Source organism: Danio rerio, chromosome 2 (genome assembly GCF_052040795.2).
Source record: "Danio rerio strain M-AB ecotype USA chromosome 2, GRCz13ab, whole genome shotgun sequence".
Classification (NCBI taxonomy): Eukaryota; Metazoa; Chordata; class Actinopteri; order Cypriniformes; family Danionidae; genus Danio; species Danio rerio.
Window position 1 is genome coordinate 1,930,241 of NC_141022.1, and position 18,107 is coordinate 1,948,347.

At 33.7% G+C, this 18,107-nt stretch overlaps 1 protein-coding gene and 1 long non-coding RNA gene across 3 annotated transcripts in view; one reads left to right on the plus strand and one right to left on the minus strand.

Moving 5' to 3' along the window:
• The first annotated feature begins 7,238 nt into the window (after window positions 1-7,238).
• The window catches only part of dsg2l (desmoglein 2 like), a 33,942-nt gene continuing 23,073 nt past the window's right edge, over window positions 7,239-18,107 (plus strand). Inside the window, exons 1-3 of one of the 2 annotated variants that reach the window (NM_001423856.1) lie at window positions 7,239-7,368; window positions 9,206-9,328; window positions 10,686-10,841. In NM_001423856.1, the coding sequence (NP_001410785.1) occupies window positions 7,321-7,368; window positions 9,206-9,328; window positions 10,686-10,841 (327 nt within the window). In that variant the 5' untranslated portion in view covers window positions 7,239-7,320. The remainder of the gene's footprint in view (window positions 7,369-9,205; window positions 9,329-10,685; window positions 10,842-18,107) is intronic. The other variant, XR_015477510.1, reaches the window with a different exon arrangement.
• LOC137487638 (uncharacterized) lies at window positions 13,483-16,334 on the minus strand. The gene is made up of 4 exons (XR_015478096.1): window positions 16,146-16,334; window positions 15,739-15,896; window positions 15,166-15,261; window positions 13,483-14,430 (listed from the first exon to the last, which is right to left on the minus strand). It is a non-coding gene; the product is annotated as an uncharacterized LOC137487638 (long non-coding RNA).

Consider the following 18,107-nt stretch of genomic DNA (forward strand, 5'->3'; position numbering starts at 1 on the left):
TTCAATAAATTATGCAATATATTATGACGAGCGGAATGAAAATCACTGCTTTACAACATGATCCGCTTTAAATGGCTGCTTCAGCATCCTAAATATTTAAATTAATATCTTCTTTAGTATTTACCTGCATCTAAATTGTAAGACTAAATGTAATAGCCAATTCAAAAGCATGTTGCAGATGCAGAGCCTGACATATAGGTGGCATTTTTATTTACATTCACAGTTAAGAAAACTATTTGTGCACCATTTGCTATTGTGCACAGTACTGTTATTTAAATGACCGGTCCTTTTGCATTTACAATTGTAAGAGAAAGTCGTTTATTTTCAAGAAAGCTCAACTGTCAGGGTCACACCTATCAGCAGGTGGCAGTATCGCACAGCAGGTAAACATTTTTGGTCTGCAATCTGCATTTGACAAGAGGAAAACAAATTTGCAGCTCAACATTTTGTAATAATAGCTTGCAGCACAACTTTAGATTTAATCTTAAACTGGAAGTATAAATATAAATATAAATATATATATATATATATATATATATATATATATATATATATATATATATATATATATATATATATATATATAATATATATATATATATATATATATAAATATATATATATATATATATATATATATATATATATATATATATATATATATATATATATATATATATATATAATCATTAGAATGATTATATATATAGTGTTAGTGTTCCGTCAGCCAATGGTATTTGGAGATCACAAGCTCAATGTGGAATGAGACCTGTAAGATCTCCAGACGTTCTTATGAAATTTATTGTATAACTGACAAGGTAAAAGAAGTAACATTCAAAACTGTACACTGTATATGTCCAGCTAAAGATGTTTTAGACAGATTTAATTTGAACATTGCTTATTCCTGTGATTATTGTTGCATGGAAAATGCATCTGTTGTCCTTATGTTTTATGATTGTATACACACAAGGATGGAAAAAATGTTGATATTTGTATTTATAATGTCAATACATGCAACAAATTTACCTTCCTAGTACAATTCTTTATTATTTTGGGAAAGTCTCAGATACACAAAAAAGTGATCTGGACCAAAGCTAAAAAATTTTCATTTCCTTCAAGAGACTAAGATCTACTGCACAAGTTTGGAAAACAATTATTAATAATAATTTAAAAAAGCAGAAGAAGACTTTTTAATTACCTAATGTTTTTTTTTAATTCACACACACACACACACACACACACACACACACACACACACATTTGATTAATTTTATTTGGAATGACTAATACTAATTAAAGCAACACAGCATTCAAATAATCATAAGGAGACCATGATGGTTTACAGTACAAGCAGCATACAACCATTGATTTTCTTGTGCGTGGCAACGTTGTATTAAGTAAATGGATTAAGGATAGAGATGGCATCGTCTTCTCCACACATGAAGACTGCCTATTATTGCAGACACAAAACAATACTTTGCAATTTGCTTAGAGTCTTTTTCACTGTGTCCTGCAATTTGTAGTCCCCTCACACACAGTTTATAAACGTGCCCTAGGCTACCGTAGATTAAAACCACCAACTTTGTGTTGTGGCCACACATTTGAGCATTTACTAATGGTTGATATTTCAGCATTTTTCTGAATAGCACAGATCTATGTATGCATCAAAACAGCAGCCTACTTCCATAATCAGAATGTTTTTTTTTGTTTTTTTTCACACACACACACACACACACACACACACAAACGCACGCACGCACGCACGCACACACACACACACACAGCATATATTTTTGAATGTAATTCTGTATTTGTTGTTAACAATAAAAAACAAAAAAGATCTCCAGACGTTTTTGCATAACAAATAAAACTAGAGAGGTATCATTTACAATTGTTTATCATATTCATCCTGTAAAACACACTACAAAATATGCTTTTCTTTCTTGGATTTTTGTCTTGTTTCTAGTTGAAATATCTAACAATTCCTAAATCAAGAAGAATTTTCTAGACAAGCAAAACATACTGTCTTGTTTTGAGAAATAATATGCCAATATTAAGTGATTTTTTCCGTAAAACAAGCAAAATAATCTGCCAATGGGGGAAGCAAAATAATCTTACGTCAAAAGAAAAAACAAGATTAATTTGCTTACTCCATTGGCAGATTATTTTACTTGTTTTAAGGAAAAACTCACTTAATATTGGCATATTATTTCTCAAAACAAAACAGTATGTTATGCTTGTCTAGAAAATGCTTCTTGATATAAGAAATTTTAGATATTTAGACTAGAAACAAGACAAAAAATCTAAGCAAGAATAGCATTTTTTGCAGTGCAGGTAATTGCAAGATTTTGTAAAGATGATGACTTAAAATGGGAAATTTCTCTTAAAACAAGTCAAATAACCTTGATTTCATTTTGAAATAATATTACTTTGTTTACCCCATTAATTTAGCTTGTTTTAAGAAAAAAAAACTCTCTTAATTTTAATTTATTAATTCTGATATTTTCTGATATAAAAAAATGCTTTAAGATTTTGTAGACGTTTGGACTATAGAAACAAGAGAAAAACTCTACGTTAGACAAACCTGTTAGCAATGTTGTTCAAGTTTTATATGCCCTGATGGGGGAAATGACAGATTTTATGTCCTAAATATTTTAGTGACCTGCATAGCAAATAAAATCAATAGAGACAGCGTCATTTTTTCTATAATACTCAACTACCAGCTTTTTTAAGCCTGACAAAGTGTTATAAATCTGATCATTTCTGGAAAAAATTGTCTGAAATGAGTGAGTTTTTTCTTAAATCAAGTCAAATAATTTTATTTACATTTTGAAATAATATGATTTTATTTACCCCACTAATTTAGCTTGTTTTATGAGAAAAAAAAACTTAATTTTGACTTATTATTTCTGAAAACAAGACAATATTTTACTTGCTAAAATCTTTCAAGAATTTAGACATTTGGACTTGGAGGGGGGGGGGGTAATAAATCTGATATTTTCAGAATAAGAGTCAAAAATAAGGGAGTTTTGCCTTAAAACAAGTCAAATAACCTTGATTTAATTTTGAAATAATATTACTTTATTTACCCCATTAATTTAGCTTGTTTTAAGAAAAAACTCTCTTAATTTTAATTAATTAATTCTGATATTTTCTGATATAAAAAAATGCTTTAAGATTTTGTAGACGTTTGGACTATAGAAACAAGAGAAAAACTCTACGTAAGACAAACCTGTTTGCAATGTTGTTCAAGTTTTATATGCCCTGATGGGGAGAAAATGACCGCTTTTATGACTAAATATTTTAGTGACCTGCATAGCAAATAAAATCAATAGAGACAGCGTCGTTCTTTCTACAATACTCAACTACCAGCTTTTGTCAGCCTGACAGGGTGTAATAAATCTGATAATTTCTGAAAAAAATTGTCTGAAATGAGTGAGTTTTTTCTTAAATCAAGTCAAATAATTTTATTTTCACTTTGAAATAATATGATTTTATTTACCCCAGTAATTTAGCTTGTTTATGAAAAAAAACTTAATTTTGACTTATTATTTCTGAAAACAAGACAATATTTTACTTGCTAAAATGTTTCAAGAATTTTTAGACATTTGGACTTGGAGGGGGGGGGTAATAAATCTGATATTTTCAGAATAAGAGTCAAAAATAAGGGAGTTTTGCCTTAAAACAAGTCAAATAACCTTGATTTAATTTTGAAATAATATTACTTTATTTACCACATTAATTTAGCTTGTTTTAAGAAAAAACTCTCTTAATTTTAATTAATTAATTCTGATATTTTCTGATATAAAAAAATGCTTTAAGATTTTGTAGACGTTTGGACTATAGAAACAAGAGAAAAACTCTACGTAAGACAAACCTGTTTGCAATGTTGTTCAAGTTTTATATGCCCTGATGGGGAGAAAATGACCGCTTTTATGACTAAATATTTTAGTGACCTGCATAGCAAATAAAATCAATAGAGACAGCGTCGTTCTTTCTATAATACTCAACTACCAGCTTTTGTCAGCCTGACAAAGTGTTATAAATCTGATCATTTCTGGAAAAAATTGTCTGAAATGAGTGAGTTTTTTCTTAAATCAAGTCAAATAATTTTATTTTCACTTTGAAATAATATGATTTTATTTACCCCACTAATTTAGCTTGTTTATGAAAAAAAACTTAATTTTGACTTATTATTTCTGAAAACAAGACAATATTTTACTTGCTAAAATGTTTCAAGAATTTTTAGACATTTGGACTTGGAGGGGGGGGGTAATAAATCTGATATTTTCAGAATAAGAGTAAAAAATAAGGGAGTTTTGCCTTAAAACAAGTCAAATAACCTTGATTTCATTTCGAAATAATATTACTTTGTTTACCCCATTAATTTAGCTTGTTTTAAGAAAAAAACTCTCTTAATTTTAATTAATTAATTCTGATATTTTTTTATATAAAAAAATGCTTTAAGATTTTGTAGACGTTTGGACTATAGAAACAAGAGAAAAACTTTACGTAAGACAAACTTTTTTGCCATGTTGTTCAAGTTTTATATGCCCTGATGGGGAGAAATGACAGATTTTATGTCCTAAATATTTTAGTGACCTGCATAGCAAATAAAACAAATAAAATCAATAGAGGCTGCGTTGTTCTTTCTTTAATACGCAACTACCAGCTTTTATAAGCCTGACAGTGTGTAATAAATCTGATATTCACAGATAGGAGTGAATGGGTGTAGACCGAGAGCATTGACTCAGTACAGTCGCACTACAGATGAGGAAGTTCAGAAGGTCAAAATCCTCCAGCTGAGTGTTCATCTTCACATTTCCACAGATCTTCATGACATTGTCTTATCATTATGATACTCCGTGCAATCTGTTTCATTCTCATGAATCCCACACATTTCCCGAGCACTGCTCAATGAGGGTTTAGCATTGAATCCGAAGCACACATGTGATCAATTGTAAGTACACACGATTTCAGTGTCAAGGTGTGATGGAGACAGTGCTGCTATTATATAAGCCTCCGGATCTCTTATCTTTATAGCGGATTGAAGTCAATTATTAACTTGGTGTTTGAGGAGAAAAAAAGACACATGGAGTTTTATTGAGAGACTTCTGAGAGTCTAATAATGTGTGTTTCTCTAGTGTTTTTCTTTGGAAGTCACGCTAAAATGGCAGGGTTACTAATACTATGACTTACTCATTTATCCAGATACATCATTATTCAATAAAAACATTTACTTTTTAACTGTGCTGTGCAAAATATTGAACAATTATCATTATTGCAATTAATTGAAGTGTTAATTAATATAAGCATTATTGAAATATCTGTATGGCAGAGAGGTGAGGTAAATTATTTATTGTATGTGCCAAGTATTTGTGTGTTGCATGCATACACTGCAAAAATGCTTTCCTTACTTAGTTTTTGTCTTGTTTTTAGCCCAAACATCTGAAGATTTTTTGACCAAGAAGCATTTTCTAGACAAGCAAACAATATGGATTTGTTTTCAGATATAATATGCCAAAATGAAGTGAGTTTTTCCTTAAAACAAGCTAAAAAGATCTTGTTTTTCGTTTTAACATTTGATTAGTTCGCTTATTGGCAATTTATTTAGCTTGATTTAGGTGAAAACTTGCATCATTTGTCATTATTTCTGAAAGATACAGACAGATATAGAAACAACTGGTCTACTGGGATTTTCACGCACAACCATCTCTAGGGTTTACAGAGAATGCTCCGGCAAAGAGGAAATATCCAGTGAGCGGCAGTTCTGTGGGCGCAAATGCCTTGTTGATGCCGGAGGTCAGAGGAGAATGGCCAGACTGGTTCCAGCTGATAGAAAGGCAACAGTAACTCAAATAAGCACTCGTTACAACCGAGCTCTGCAGAAGAGCATCTCTGAACACACAACACGTCCAACCTTGAGGCGGATGGGCTACAGCAGCAGAAGAGCACACTGGGTGCCGCTCCTGTCAGCTAAGAACAGGAAACTGAGGCTACAATTCACACAGACTCACCAAAACTGGACAATAGAAGATTGAAGAAACGTTGCTGCTCTGATGAGTCTCCATTTCTGCTGACACATTCGGATGCTCGGGTCAGAATTTGGCCTCAACAACATCAAATCATGGATCCATCCTGCCTTGTATCAGCGGTTCAGGCTGGTGGTGGTGGTGTAATGGTGTGGGGGAGATTTTCTTTGGGTCCATTAGTACCAACTGAGCATCAACGCCACAGCCTACCTGAGTATTGCTGCTGACCATGTCCATCCCTTTATGAGCACAGTGTCTCCATCTTCTGATGGCTACTTCCAGCAGGATAACGCAGCATGTCATAAAGCTCAATCATCTCAGACTGGTTTCTGGAACATGACAATGAGTTCACAGTTCTCAAATGGCCTCTACAGTGACCAGATCTCAACCCAATAGAGCAGCTTTGGGATGTGGTGGAACGGGAGATTGGCATCATGGATGTGCAGCCGACAAATCTGCAGCAACTGTGTGATGCTATCATGTCAATATGGAGCAACATCTCTGAGGAATATTTTCAGTAGCTTGTTGAATCTATGCCACCAAGGATTAAGGCAAAAGGGCACCCAACCCGGTACTAGTAAGGTGTACCTTATAAAGTGGCCAGTGAGTGTATATGTAGTGGAGGGGTACCCAATTATATTATATTACATTTGCTTACATACAAAAAAAAAAACTTTTTTTTTTCAAATTGTGTTATAACCCCTTTATTACATATAATAAAGGGCAAATAACAAATTATGAAAACTATATATACATATAATAGTAATAATTATTATAAATAAATGATTGTATTGTAAATAAATTATATATATATATATATATATATATATATATATATATATATATATATATATATATATATATATAGGGAAAAGGTTTTTTTATATTATGAGCAGTGAAAGCTTCACACAGACAATCATATCATGTGTTGACAGCATGGGCGTGACCTTATGCTTGTGTAAAAAATGCTTCTTGATTAAATCATTGTTAGATATTTGGACTAGAAACAACAAAAAAATCAGAAAAGTCAGAAAAGCATTTTTGCAGTGCAGTGTAAGGAGACAGATAAAGATTGCAGACTGAAGAAGTCTTCCTCTGAACAGTGACAGGAGTAAATACTACACAGATTACCTTATCATATGCTGAGTGCGCAATGGGCGTGGCCTCCCCTTTACCGAACACATACTCGGCATTCTTCGGCGATGCAGCCCCGCCCACCGTCGCCGCTGCCGTTGCTGACCGACCGCTAGTCAGTCCGTGTCAAAGTTCCGCGAGTAACGGCAGGAGAATGGCGAAGATATGCAGCATTTCACTCCTTGTAGTTCTGAGTCTGTCGGTAAGCGAAAACATCTGTGTTTACACCGCCTATATCATCTCCTAATCTACTCCAGCTACTTATCCTGAAAGTTTCATTTCACTGATTTAGCGTTTTTTTTCTTTCTACAATCGTCATTAGCATGCTAATATTAATATTTAACGTTAGCCAACTAGTTATGGGTATACATGTGTGTAAAGTACTGATTTTTGTTAGTATACATAGATAACTGTGTGTGTGTGTGTGTTGGTGCGTGTGTGTGTGTGTGTGTTTGCTCTCTGGTGGTCATTCTTTACACACTTGTGTGATGGTCACTGAAGGACAGTTTCTCATTAACAAACTGTGTATGTTTAGACAAGAAGTGATTTCAGCTGCAAATACAGGGTGTTTGTCTCACTTACAGTCAATTTTTTTACATTGAGATTTGATAAATTATTGTATTTTTCCAAAGGAAGCTTCGTAATCCTGCTCAGGGTGTGAATCAGAGTCTGAGGAAGACAAAACAAAAGGCTGGTCAGCTTAAAAATATTGTTTTACATGCTGGAGATTTGTGTGAAGTTGTGGGGGACTTTTATTTTATTATTATTATATTAAATTAGAATACTAGTTAACAACGAGGCAACAAGTGTTATCCTGATATCAACAACACCTGAGCAGAGTATTTTTATGTGTGTGTGTGCACAACATAGGGCTGCACGATACTGTAAAAATGTAGCATCGTGACATATTTTTATCCTGTGATATACAGTTGAAGTCAGAATTATTCGCCCCCGTTTATTTTTTTGCTTAAATTCTGTTTAACAGAGAGAGGGTTTCTTCAAAACATTTCTAAACGTAAGTTTTAATAACTAATCTGTAATCACGGATTTATTTGATCTTTGTCATGATGACAGTAAATATAATTAGACTAGATATTCTTAAAGTGACACTTAAAGGCTTAACTAGGTTAATTAGGGTAACTAGTTAGGTTGGGGTGATTAGGCAAGTTATTGTATAATGATGGTTTGTTCTGTAGAATATCGAAAAAAAAAAAGCTTAAAGGGGCTAATAATTTTGTCTTTAAAATGTTGTTTAAAAAATTAAAAACTGCTTTTATTCTAGCCGAAATAAAACAAATAAGACTTTCTCCAGAAGAAAAAATATTATCAGACATACTGTGAACATTTCCTTGCTCTGCTAAACATAATTTGGGAAATATTTTAAAAAGAAAAAACTATTCAAAGGGGGACTAATAATTTTGACTTCAACTGTATATTGCGATATGAATACAATTTCACCAGATGACTTTAGTATCTCTAATATCTGGAAAGAGTTTATAATGTTGGATTAATTAGAATGATTCTACCATAGAAGTGCATCTCCATCAAATCTAATAAGCAATCTATAAATACAATAAAGAAGAAGACACAATTGAAATAAACAGAGTTTTATCGTTTTCCAAGTCTAATAGTATTCAGCTGCATAATAAAAAATAGACATAATTCAAGAAAATTAGTCACAAATGTTACAATTTCTTATCCCTGAATGCTTATAAAATCATTACACAATTACAGGACTCAAACTATTCATTCTAATACAAAGTCAACATTCCATATCTTGCGACTATTGCAACTGATCACATTGCGATATCAATGCTGAAACGATATATTGTGCAGCCCTAGTGCAACATTTCCTTTTATAAGATGTAATTCTGAAAATTATATATATATATATATATATATATATATATATATATATATATATATATATATATATATGAGATATTATTTAATTACACCTGTTTCACTGCTTGAGGTCTCTAAAGGTCAACACCTTATTTTGGGGTGAAACAGACGCATGTGCTTGTGTGTTTGTGCAGATACTGAATGCTTCAGCGTCTGGAGAACAACAGAAGAAAGTCAGACAGAAGAGAGAATGGATTATTCCTCCACGCAAACTGAGGGAAAATGTCAATTATATGTACTTGGACTATATAGCAAAGGTAAGGTCTTCATAGTAATAATCATTTTAACAAGTAATAAAATTAATAAATAAATGCATAAAAATAATAATAAATAAGGGACTAAGCCGAAGGAAAATGAATGAATGAATGAAAAAGTTTTAAGTGAAAATTAAATAAAAATTGGCGGTCCATTCTGCTGTGGTGACCCCTGATAAATAAGGGACTAAGCCAAAGAAAAATGAGTGAATGAATGAACAAATAATAAATGAAAATAATATAATAATTGGCGATTCATTCTTCTGTGGTGACCACTGAAAAATCAGGGACTAAGCCAAGTTTATTGTGGCATAGTGGGTAGCACGATCACCTCACAGCAGGAAGGTCGCTGGTTCGAGCCTCGGCTGGGTCAGTTGGCATTTCTGTGTGGAGTTTGCATGTTCTCCTCGTGTTTGCGTGGGTTTCCTCTGAGTGCTCCGGTTTCCCCCACAGTCCAAACACATGCAGTACAGGTGAACTAAATCAGCTAAATTGGCCGTAGTGTATGAGTGTGTGCAGGAGTGTATGGGTGTTGTCCAGTGTTGGGTTGCGACTGGAAGGGCATCCGCTGTTTGAAACATATGCTGGATAAGTTGGCGGTTCATTCTGCTGTGGCGACCCTTGATATATAGGGGACTAAGCCGAAGGAAAATTAATAAATGAAAAAATAATAAATGAAAATAAATAAAAATAGGCGATTCATTCCTCTGTGGCGACCACTAAAAAATCAGGGACTAAGCCGAAGGAAAAGTGAGGAAGATAAAAATTAATAAAACACCATATAGAACTTCCGTATTGTTCCTTATTTTCCTTTTTGTGTTGTTGAATTAATTATGTTGCTATTGATATTCTTCCTTAGGATGTTGAAAAACACGTGTCATTTAAAAAAAAGTGCTTTAACCTTAACTTTAACCTTTAAAATAAACAATAAATAAAATAAATATAAATAAAAAATAAAATAATAAAAATAAATAAATAAAAAATAAATATAAATAAAAAATTATTTATTAAAATAAATAAAAATAAACTTTAACCTTAACTTAACCAATAATAAATGTGGAGGTAATTTGTGGAATTATAAGTAAATTTTTTTGATTAATGTAATTTATTAATTAAACTCTAAAAATAAAAACTCTCTAGCACAATTACGAATAATAAAAACTCAGTTTGATAGGTTTAAAAAATGTGTGTGTGTGTTTGGATGCATTTAAATGATCTTATACTGTATATAATTGTGTGTGTGCGCGCCTGCATCTGTATGTGAGTGTTTGTGTGTGAGTCTGTGTCTATGTGTGCCAGCAGACACTCCTTTTTAAAGCGTCTGAAACTACAGTATGAAAATGAATGTCTTTATTTTCAGATCCGTTCAGATGAGGAGACCAGGACCAGTATCCGATATTCCCTGAAAGGCGCCGGAGCCGACCAGCCACCCAGAGACCTGTTCACTGTCGGCAGCACCGACGGAAAAGTCAAGATCAACGGACTGCTGGACAGAGAGAAAACTCCCGTTTACTACGTGAGCAGCGCTTTTACTGTTATAAATGTTTATTGCATGGGTGTCTGTCCGACTAATCTATAACAGTGCGATGAGTCAGTGAGAGCTCCAGATAACAGCTAGCAGCTACATTTCACAGGAGAGCTGCATTTGGGAGTGACGTGGAGTGATGAACATTCTGCCTGAATGACCAAATCACTAAAAGAGAAAACACCTCATACTGAAAAAACACACACACACAGGAGATTTCTTGCCAATAACACACTGCAAAATATGCTTTCATACAGGGTCTCTGCAGGGTCTAAACAAGTCTTAATGTCTTAAATCTCAAAATCCAAATTTTACGCCTTAAAAAGTCTTAAATTTACTGAAATATTGTGTTGTAGGTCTTAAATCTTTTATTAACAGGTCTTATTTTTTATTTGTTCATGTATTGCTACCAAATCTGACCTAAACCCATACAGTCCAGTAGTATCTGGATGCAGCCTTTATGGTGCAAGCTGAGACTGCATCACTCAGCGATGCAATGTCAGACACAATGCACTTAAATGGAGCAAGTGACGTCACCGTGACGGGTTGGGTTAGGGGTGGGGTTAGGTGAGCCCATTAAAAAGCATTGGATGCAGCCCAGATTGCACTGCACCAGGTCTGCAGCCAGACCCCTCTCATACAGTCACCAACAATAATCTCAATAAAACGTTTGATTTAATTTTATTCAATATTTTATTTATTTTAAGTTTAACTCTATCATAATGGTTTATTATTTTCCTTGTGCACACCATTAGGGCCCTATCATACACCCGGCGCAATGTGGCGCAAGGCGAGATGCAATTGTTGTTTGCTAGTTTCAACCTGGCGCAAGAGTTGTTTTGACGTTTTCCGCCACGCTGTTTAACATGCAGGTTTATTGAGGCAGTCAGGCAAGCAATGGTCAACGCGGGTGCAAACCGATGCGTGAAGGCAATCCAGAGTCATACTTACAATAACAGGCGAGAAGTCGGAAGGCAGGCGGCAGAAAGGGACAAAAAGAAAAACTAGGCGAGGGTCAAAACACGGAAAAACAAGACAAAGAAAACGCATTGTAATGTCACTGAAAGCAAACAAGACTCAGCGACTGGAGTGTGTGTGTGTATTGCTCAAATAGTGTGTAATCAGTCCTTGACAATCCTTCAGAGGTGCGTGTGTAATCAGTCAGAATGAGGAACATGTGTGTGTGAGCGGAGTGCATGAAAACGTAGTCCATAACATGGTGGATTTGTAGTCCATAAGTGATTGTGAGTGTATTCCAGCGATCTATAGAGTTTAGATCGCTGGTGATCATGACATTTACAATGTAAATCCAATTAGATCCACTTAATTGAAAAACAAAGCAAGTCTCTCATATAATACATCTACTAAAAGACTGAAAATATTACTCTACAAACTGTAATGCAAATAAACCCAATTAACATTTTCATATTTAGTCAATAATATTCATGAAATTAATTTAAAAACTGAATAAATATACATTTTGCACAAGTGATAAACTATCTGAGCGTGCAGATTCCACGTTGGCCTGCTTATAAGTTCACTTGCAATACAGAATTAGCAACTGAAGAGAGCCAAAATAGTCCCAATTGGTATTCAAGTAGCACACCTACAGTTTAGCATACTAAGTGAAGTATGCTTAAATATAGACTTCATTGTGCACTTAAAGTGTACATTTTTCTCATAAGGGTTGTCCTGTTCTCTGAAAGTACATTCAATGCAATACAAAGTGCATCAAACACCCTTGAACTGAACACAAAACGGGATGTGATAAGCAGTCCTGATAGCACTGAGAAAATGCTGTTTTTCTGCTCCGTCTACTGTAGGTGTCTGAACTCTGATCCACTATCACTGTGCCTTCACATTACTACACTTTTAGCGTCCACATCAGCAGCTGCAAATACAACAGAAGAGATTTCATCCTTCTTGACCGTTCATTTACAGCAGTGACTCTTCTCAGGCCTGAAAACAAACATTCATAAAGGTTTCAGGTTTTAGAGTGTAAATATAATTTAAATAACTTCACTGTAAAAAAAAAAAGTTGAGTAAACTTAAAATAATTAGGCAACCTATCACACATAGCTTTTTGAGTTAACTCAACAAACAGGGTTTAAAGACCAGTGAACTCAAAATATTTTGTTGAATTCTTTAGTTCTCTGAACAAGAAGTATCATGTTCACCCAACAAGACATTTTTGTTTGCTGAACAAAAAATATCATGTTCAACCAACAGGATATTTTTGTTTGCTGAACAAAAAATGTCATGTTCACCCAACAGGATATTTTTGTTTGCTGAACAAAAAATGTCATGTTCACCCAACAAGACATTTTTGTTTGCTGAACAAAAAATATCATGTTCAACCAACAGGATATTTTTGTTTGCTGAACAAAAAATGTCATGTTCACCCAACAAGATATTTTTGTTTGCTGAACAAATATTATCATGTTTACTCAACAAGATCTTTTGTTTGCTGAACAAAAATTTTCACGTTTATTCAACAAGATCTTTTGTTTACTGAACAAAAATGATTGTTTACCCAACAAGATTTTTTTAGTTTACTGAACAAAATAAAACAAACTGATTCATTATGCATTTACTATTAATTTTTAGGATTCAAATTAAATACACAAGAATAGTCAATTCACTTTTTTTTATTTTTAACTGTGTTCAAATCACAATCCAAAACATTTGCATACAAAATCAGCATTTGACATTAGCCGTGTTCAGCATTGGGCTAGTTTGTACACAACTAGTACTGACTGTTTCCAGATTTGAAAAGATTGTACACTGCCTCAACATAAAATAACTGGCAACCTTACTAAAACCAAGCTATTAGTGTGTCTAAACACTCAAACCAGGTGAATATACAATCATCTAATCAGAGTAAACCCTAAAAGCCACTCCATTCATACAGTCTTTAAAGTGTACTGCACTTTTGTCAACAAAGTACATAAAGTCCAAAAACAGACCTCAAAACATTGAAACAGTGGCACATTAGGAAGTGGTCACGGGTCAGTTGCCGTTACTGTGTGGAGTTTGAATGTTCTCCCTGCGTTCACGTGGGTTTCCTTTGGGTTCTCCGGTTTCCCCCACAGTCCAAAGACGTGTGGCACAGGTGAATTGGGTAGGCTAAAATTGTCCGTAGTGTATGTGTGAATGAGTGTGTATGGATGTTTTCCAGAGATGGGTTGCAGCCGGAAGGGCATACGCTGCGTAAAACAAGTTCATTGCGCTGTGGCGACCCCAGATTAATAAAGGGACTAAGCCGAAAAGAAAATGAATGAATGAATGAACTGAACTCTCGCAGATCATGTGCCACCAACCTCCATAAAACATGCTGAATCACTTAAAAAGTATATCTGAGTTCTTTTGGGTGTTCCATATTCAGTCTATACAAGAGGCTGAACAAGTAAGCGAAGGCTGCAGGCAGATGTGTGATATCCTGAAGTACTATGGCCTCCTCCAAGATTTTAGCGAGGTTCATCACATATTGCAGGGATGCAGAAGTGCCATTATCATCTTCCACCACAGTGAAGATTCCAATCCTTTAATCTCTGGTGCTGTGGTCTTCAGGGTCCTTGTCCTTATAGGAGATTAAGTAATGGGAAAATTAATTGATGTGTAATATTAATTACTACTTATTAATGTTATTACTATTATGCAAAGAAAATAAAAACATGTAATACTTTCGTACATACAAACAGTAACACTTTGAACAGTCTATAATATATAATAATTGAACAATATATTGACAACTTTTTAATATTTAGCAATTTTTTAAACTTTTATTTTACATAAAATTGCAAAGATTTACTTTTATTTGATACAGTTTCAATTGTGAAAGTTGTTTATTGTCCTGTTTAGAATATAACTGAGCCTTTAATTGTCATTCATAAGGGATTTATAAAGCATAAATAGTCCTCACTTTAGATTAGGTCACAACTGGATGAAGTTAAGCTCATAAAGCATATACTAACATACAAAGTAACTATTATTACATACCTTAATATTAGGATATTTAAATGTTAATTTGAATAGTTTATTAATCGTGTACTTAAGCATTCTGAATGATCTTAAAAACACCAACTATTCTTAAATAACTGGTTTGTAAATAATGCAATACTTAAATTAGTAATACAAATGAATCATTAAAGTTAAAAAAATACAATCATTGAGCACTTCATGTAGAGTTATGCTTAACAGAAAATAAATTAACTATTCGCTAATACTAAATAAATTATTTATAGCGTGCAGCTATTAAAAGTGTTACCAAGCAGACTAATAAATGTAGAATAGGGTATGAAAATGGGTAACTTACCAGACATATCTTGAGAAAGCAAGCAGAATTTTTACGAAGAAGAATTGGCAATCCCTCAAGAGCTGCTCTTTCTGGATCGGTGACAATATCAGTGACCTAAAGGAAAGTCATTTACAAAGGGTGTTTTACAATCTTATTGTTTTGTAAGTAAAAATGTACTTAGTACATTTAAATGAGCATAGTATTTTATTCATGCTGTTGAAAAAACACATGGCTTTATTTTTAAAAATAATTATAATAATAATTTAAAAAAAAATGTTTAGTTTCATGTGACAATTACTTTGAGTTAAAAACTACAGCTATTATTTTCTATTTTCCTCTTTGAATGTATTCATTTGAAATGGTCACTCAAAACAAGTGAAACATCTGTTATTTATCTTACTTCCATCTCAAAATCAAAACACAACTTGACACAATTAAAATTAATGCAAAAGGGCTGGACAATTAAATTGTTGCAATTACACTTTATTAGACTGTATTACCTGAGCATGAAATTCTTGACAGGACAAAATATGTTGCACATGTTAAAAACATCAGACGGGTGTATAAGAAAAAAAAAATCTTAATGAGTACCTGCTCATCCATCTTGTTTAAAGTTGTATCCATCTCTGGACCCATTGAATCCCTTCTTTTCTGTAGAGTTTCAGGAGAGGTGCTGTATATTTATCAAGTCACTCGATTAACTGTCTCAGGAGATCTACATTACAGATCTGAGAAAACTCTGTGCAGATCTACAATATACAAAAAAAACATACATATTAATTTTTACACATAATATATATATATATATATATATATATATATATATATATATATATATATATATATATATATATATATGTAAATGTAAATATTTAAATGTTCAAATGCTAAATACAGATGTATTTTGAATTACCTATAATAATAATGTTGTTTGTTATTTTTAGCATTATCATTACTACCTTGAATGAAACCAAAGCAATTGCAATATAGTGACTTACCTCTTCCTTAAAGTCCAGGTTATCTCTCTCTAATTTCTTCCTGGCTAAATCTCAACAACTTCTTTTGGGCAAAGAGAAAAGGTTTCTTGCATCTGCTGGTGAATGACCGTCAAATTTCACTGATGATAGCAAGTCTCACCTCCTCAAGGAAATCTTGCATTGAATTATGTCATTGTCAATATTTCAGTCCTTTTGAGCAAAAAGAAAGAAAAATATGTATTTAGCCCTTTATATTTTTTTATGTAAATAAAAGCTAGCTGACTGTTAAAGCAAGTTGGTCTGAATATGATAGACATTTAGTCGAGCTAACAAATCAAGCAATGAATTACATGAAAATCACACGATTTTCACACAAATTACACAGTTAAACACGTCACCGTTTGTTCCACTGGCTCTGGTTCGAAGGGAAAAAAGGTTATGATGTGCGCAATGCTGACAGCAATCTAGATAAACAGGACATAATGTTATATTTGACTTGGATACCTGATCTGGTATGTTATATGATACTCATTGTATTAATCGTGAGTTATTAAAGCAAATGACTCGATTGAAATCGCTATTTGTTTCAAATACATTCACTCTAAACTTTTATTGATGTAAATAGCCAAAACCAAGTGCACGAAACAAGTAACTCACGGCTAAATTATAACAAATAGTTCCGTATTAGGATACACGCGCACATCAAAGCCAACATATCAAATAATATAACGTTAGATGACAACAAAAAAAGACATACATACCTATGATTTAGCAGAAACGTCGTTGGCCTGCTCTTAACTAGGGATGGCTGACGTGAAACTGATGTTTTGACACAGTGTCGAGATCCCGAAGCGCAAGTGTTTCGAATCACTGCACCGAAGCATGATCCGAAGCACCCAAGTCACGTGACTAAAGTGTTTCGAAACACCTAGTCACGTGACTAAAGCGATTCAAAGCATCGATCAGCTTAGAAACGTTTCGAGACCTGGTGAATCCTAACTTGACTGCCAAGGTCTCCAAATTATCTCTGTCTCAAATGGCTTAGAGCACTGTGGGTTTGCTTATTGATTCTATGCTTAGCATGATGTTTTGGGTTCGAATCCCGACTTCGAAATCATGGTTTTATGTATTTTAATCATGTTTCTGTTTTGTGTAGCCTAAATAGGATACAGCTACAGTTACGCCATCAATTTAGCATCATTTTTGTAACACTGTAAAACAATAATAAATATTTTTACAGTATGGTTGGGTTTAGGGTTTGGGTAGACATTAATAAAATACAATAAATGGGAAATTTAATGAATAATATAAATAATTCTTGATAACTTCAGGCCACCGTTTTTGATCTAGCAACAACCCTGTTTTAAGACAAACACAAGACATATTTATTCACAAATTGTTTATTCGGATATCAGACCAATGTTGAAACAAAACGATACAAGAGCAAAGCATTACCAACTGGTATTAAAGCATTTTAAAACAACTGCTGTTGACTGGCTTCGAAACCTACTACTCCTGCATGGATGTCTGACACCTTAACCACTGTACTATGTTACTTGAACGATTTCACTTTCACAAAGTGGGGTTTAATCCCTCAATTTGTTCAATCGTTCTTTGCTGAAGCTGTTTCAGTGCAATATATATAAAAAATGACCACTATATGTCACTGTAGAGTGAGGTTTCGAAACGTTTCGAAGCTTCGACACATTTGCTTCGACTGTTTCAGTGTTTCACGAAGCCTCGCTTTGCCCACCACTACTCTTAACCGCTCTATCACGGTCTCTCACATCATTAATACACTGGTAAAATAGATCGGGCAGTCAGATGGGTAGCACATCGCACAAAAACATGTATACAATTATATACAATCGATTATGAAAACGATTGACACGTAGCTCCGCAGAAAGAAAGATGGTTCGTTTTGTCGCGCGCACGTGACAGGTACCCCCTGCAGTGAGCTATGGAAGTAAATTGCGCATGCGC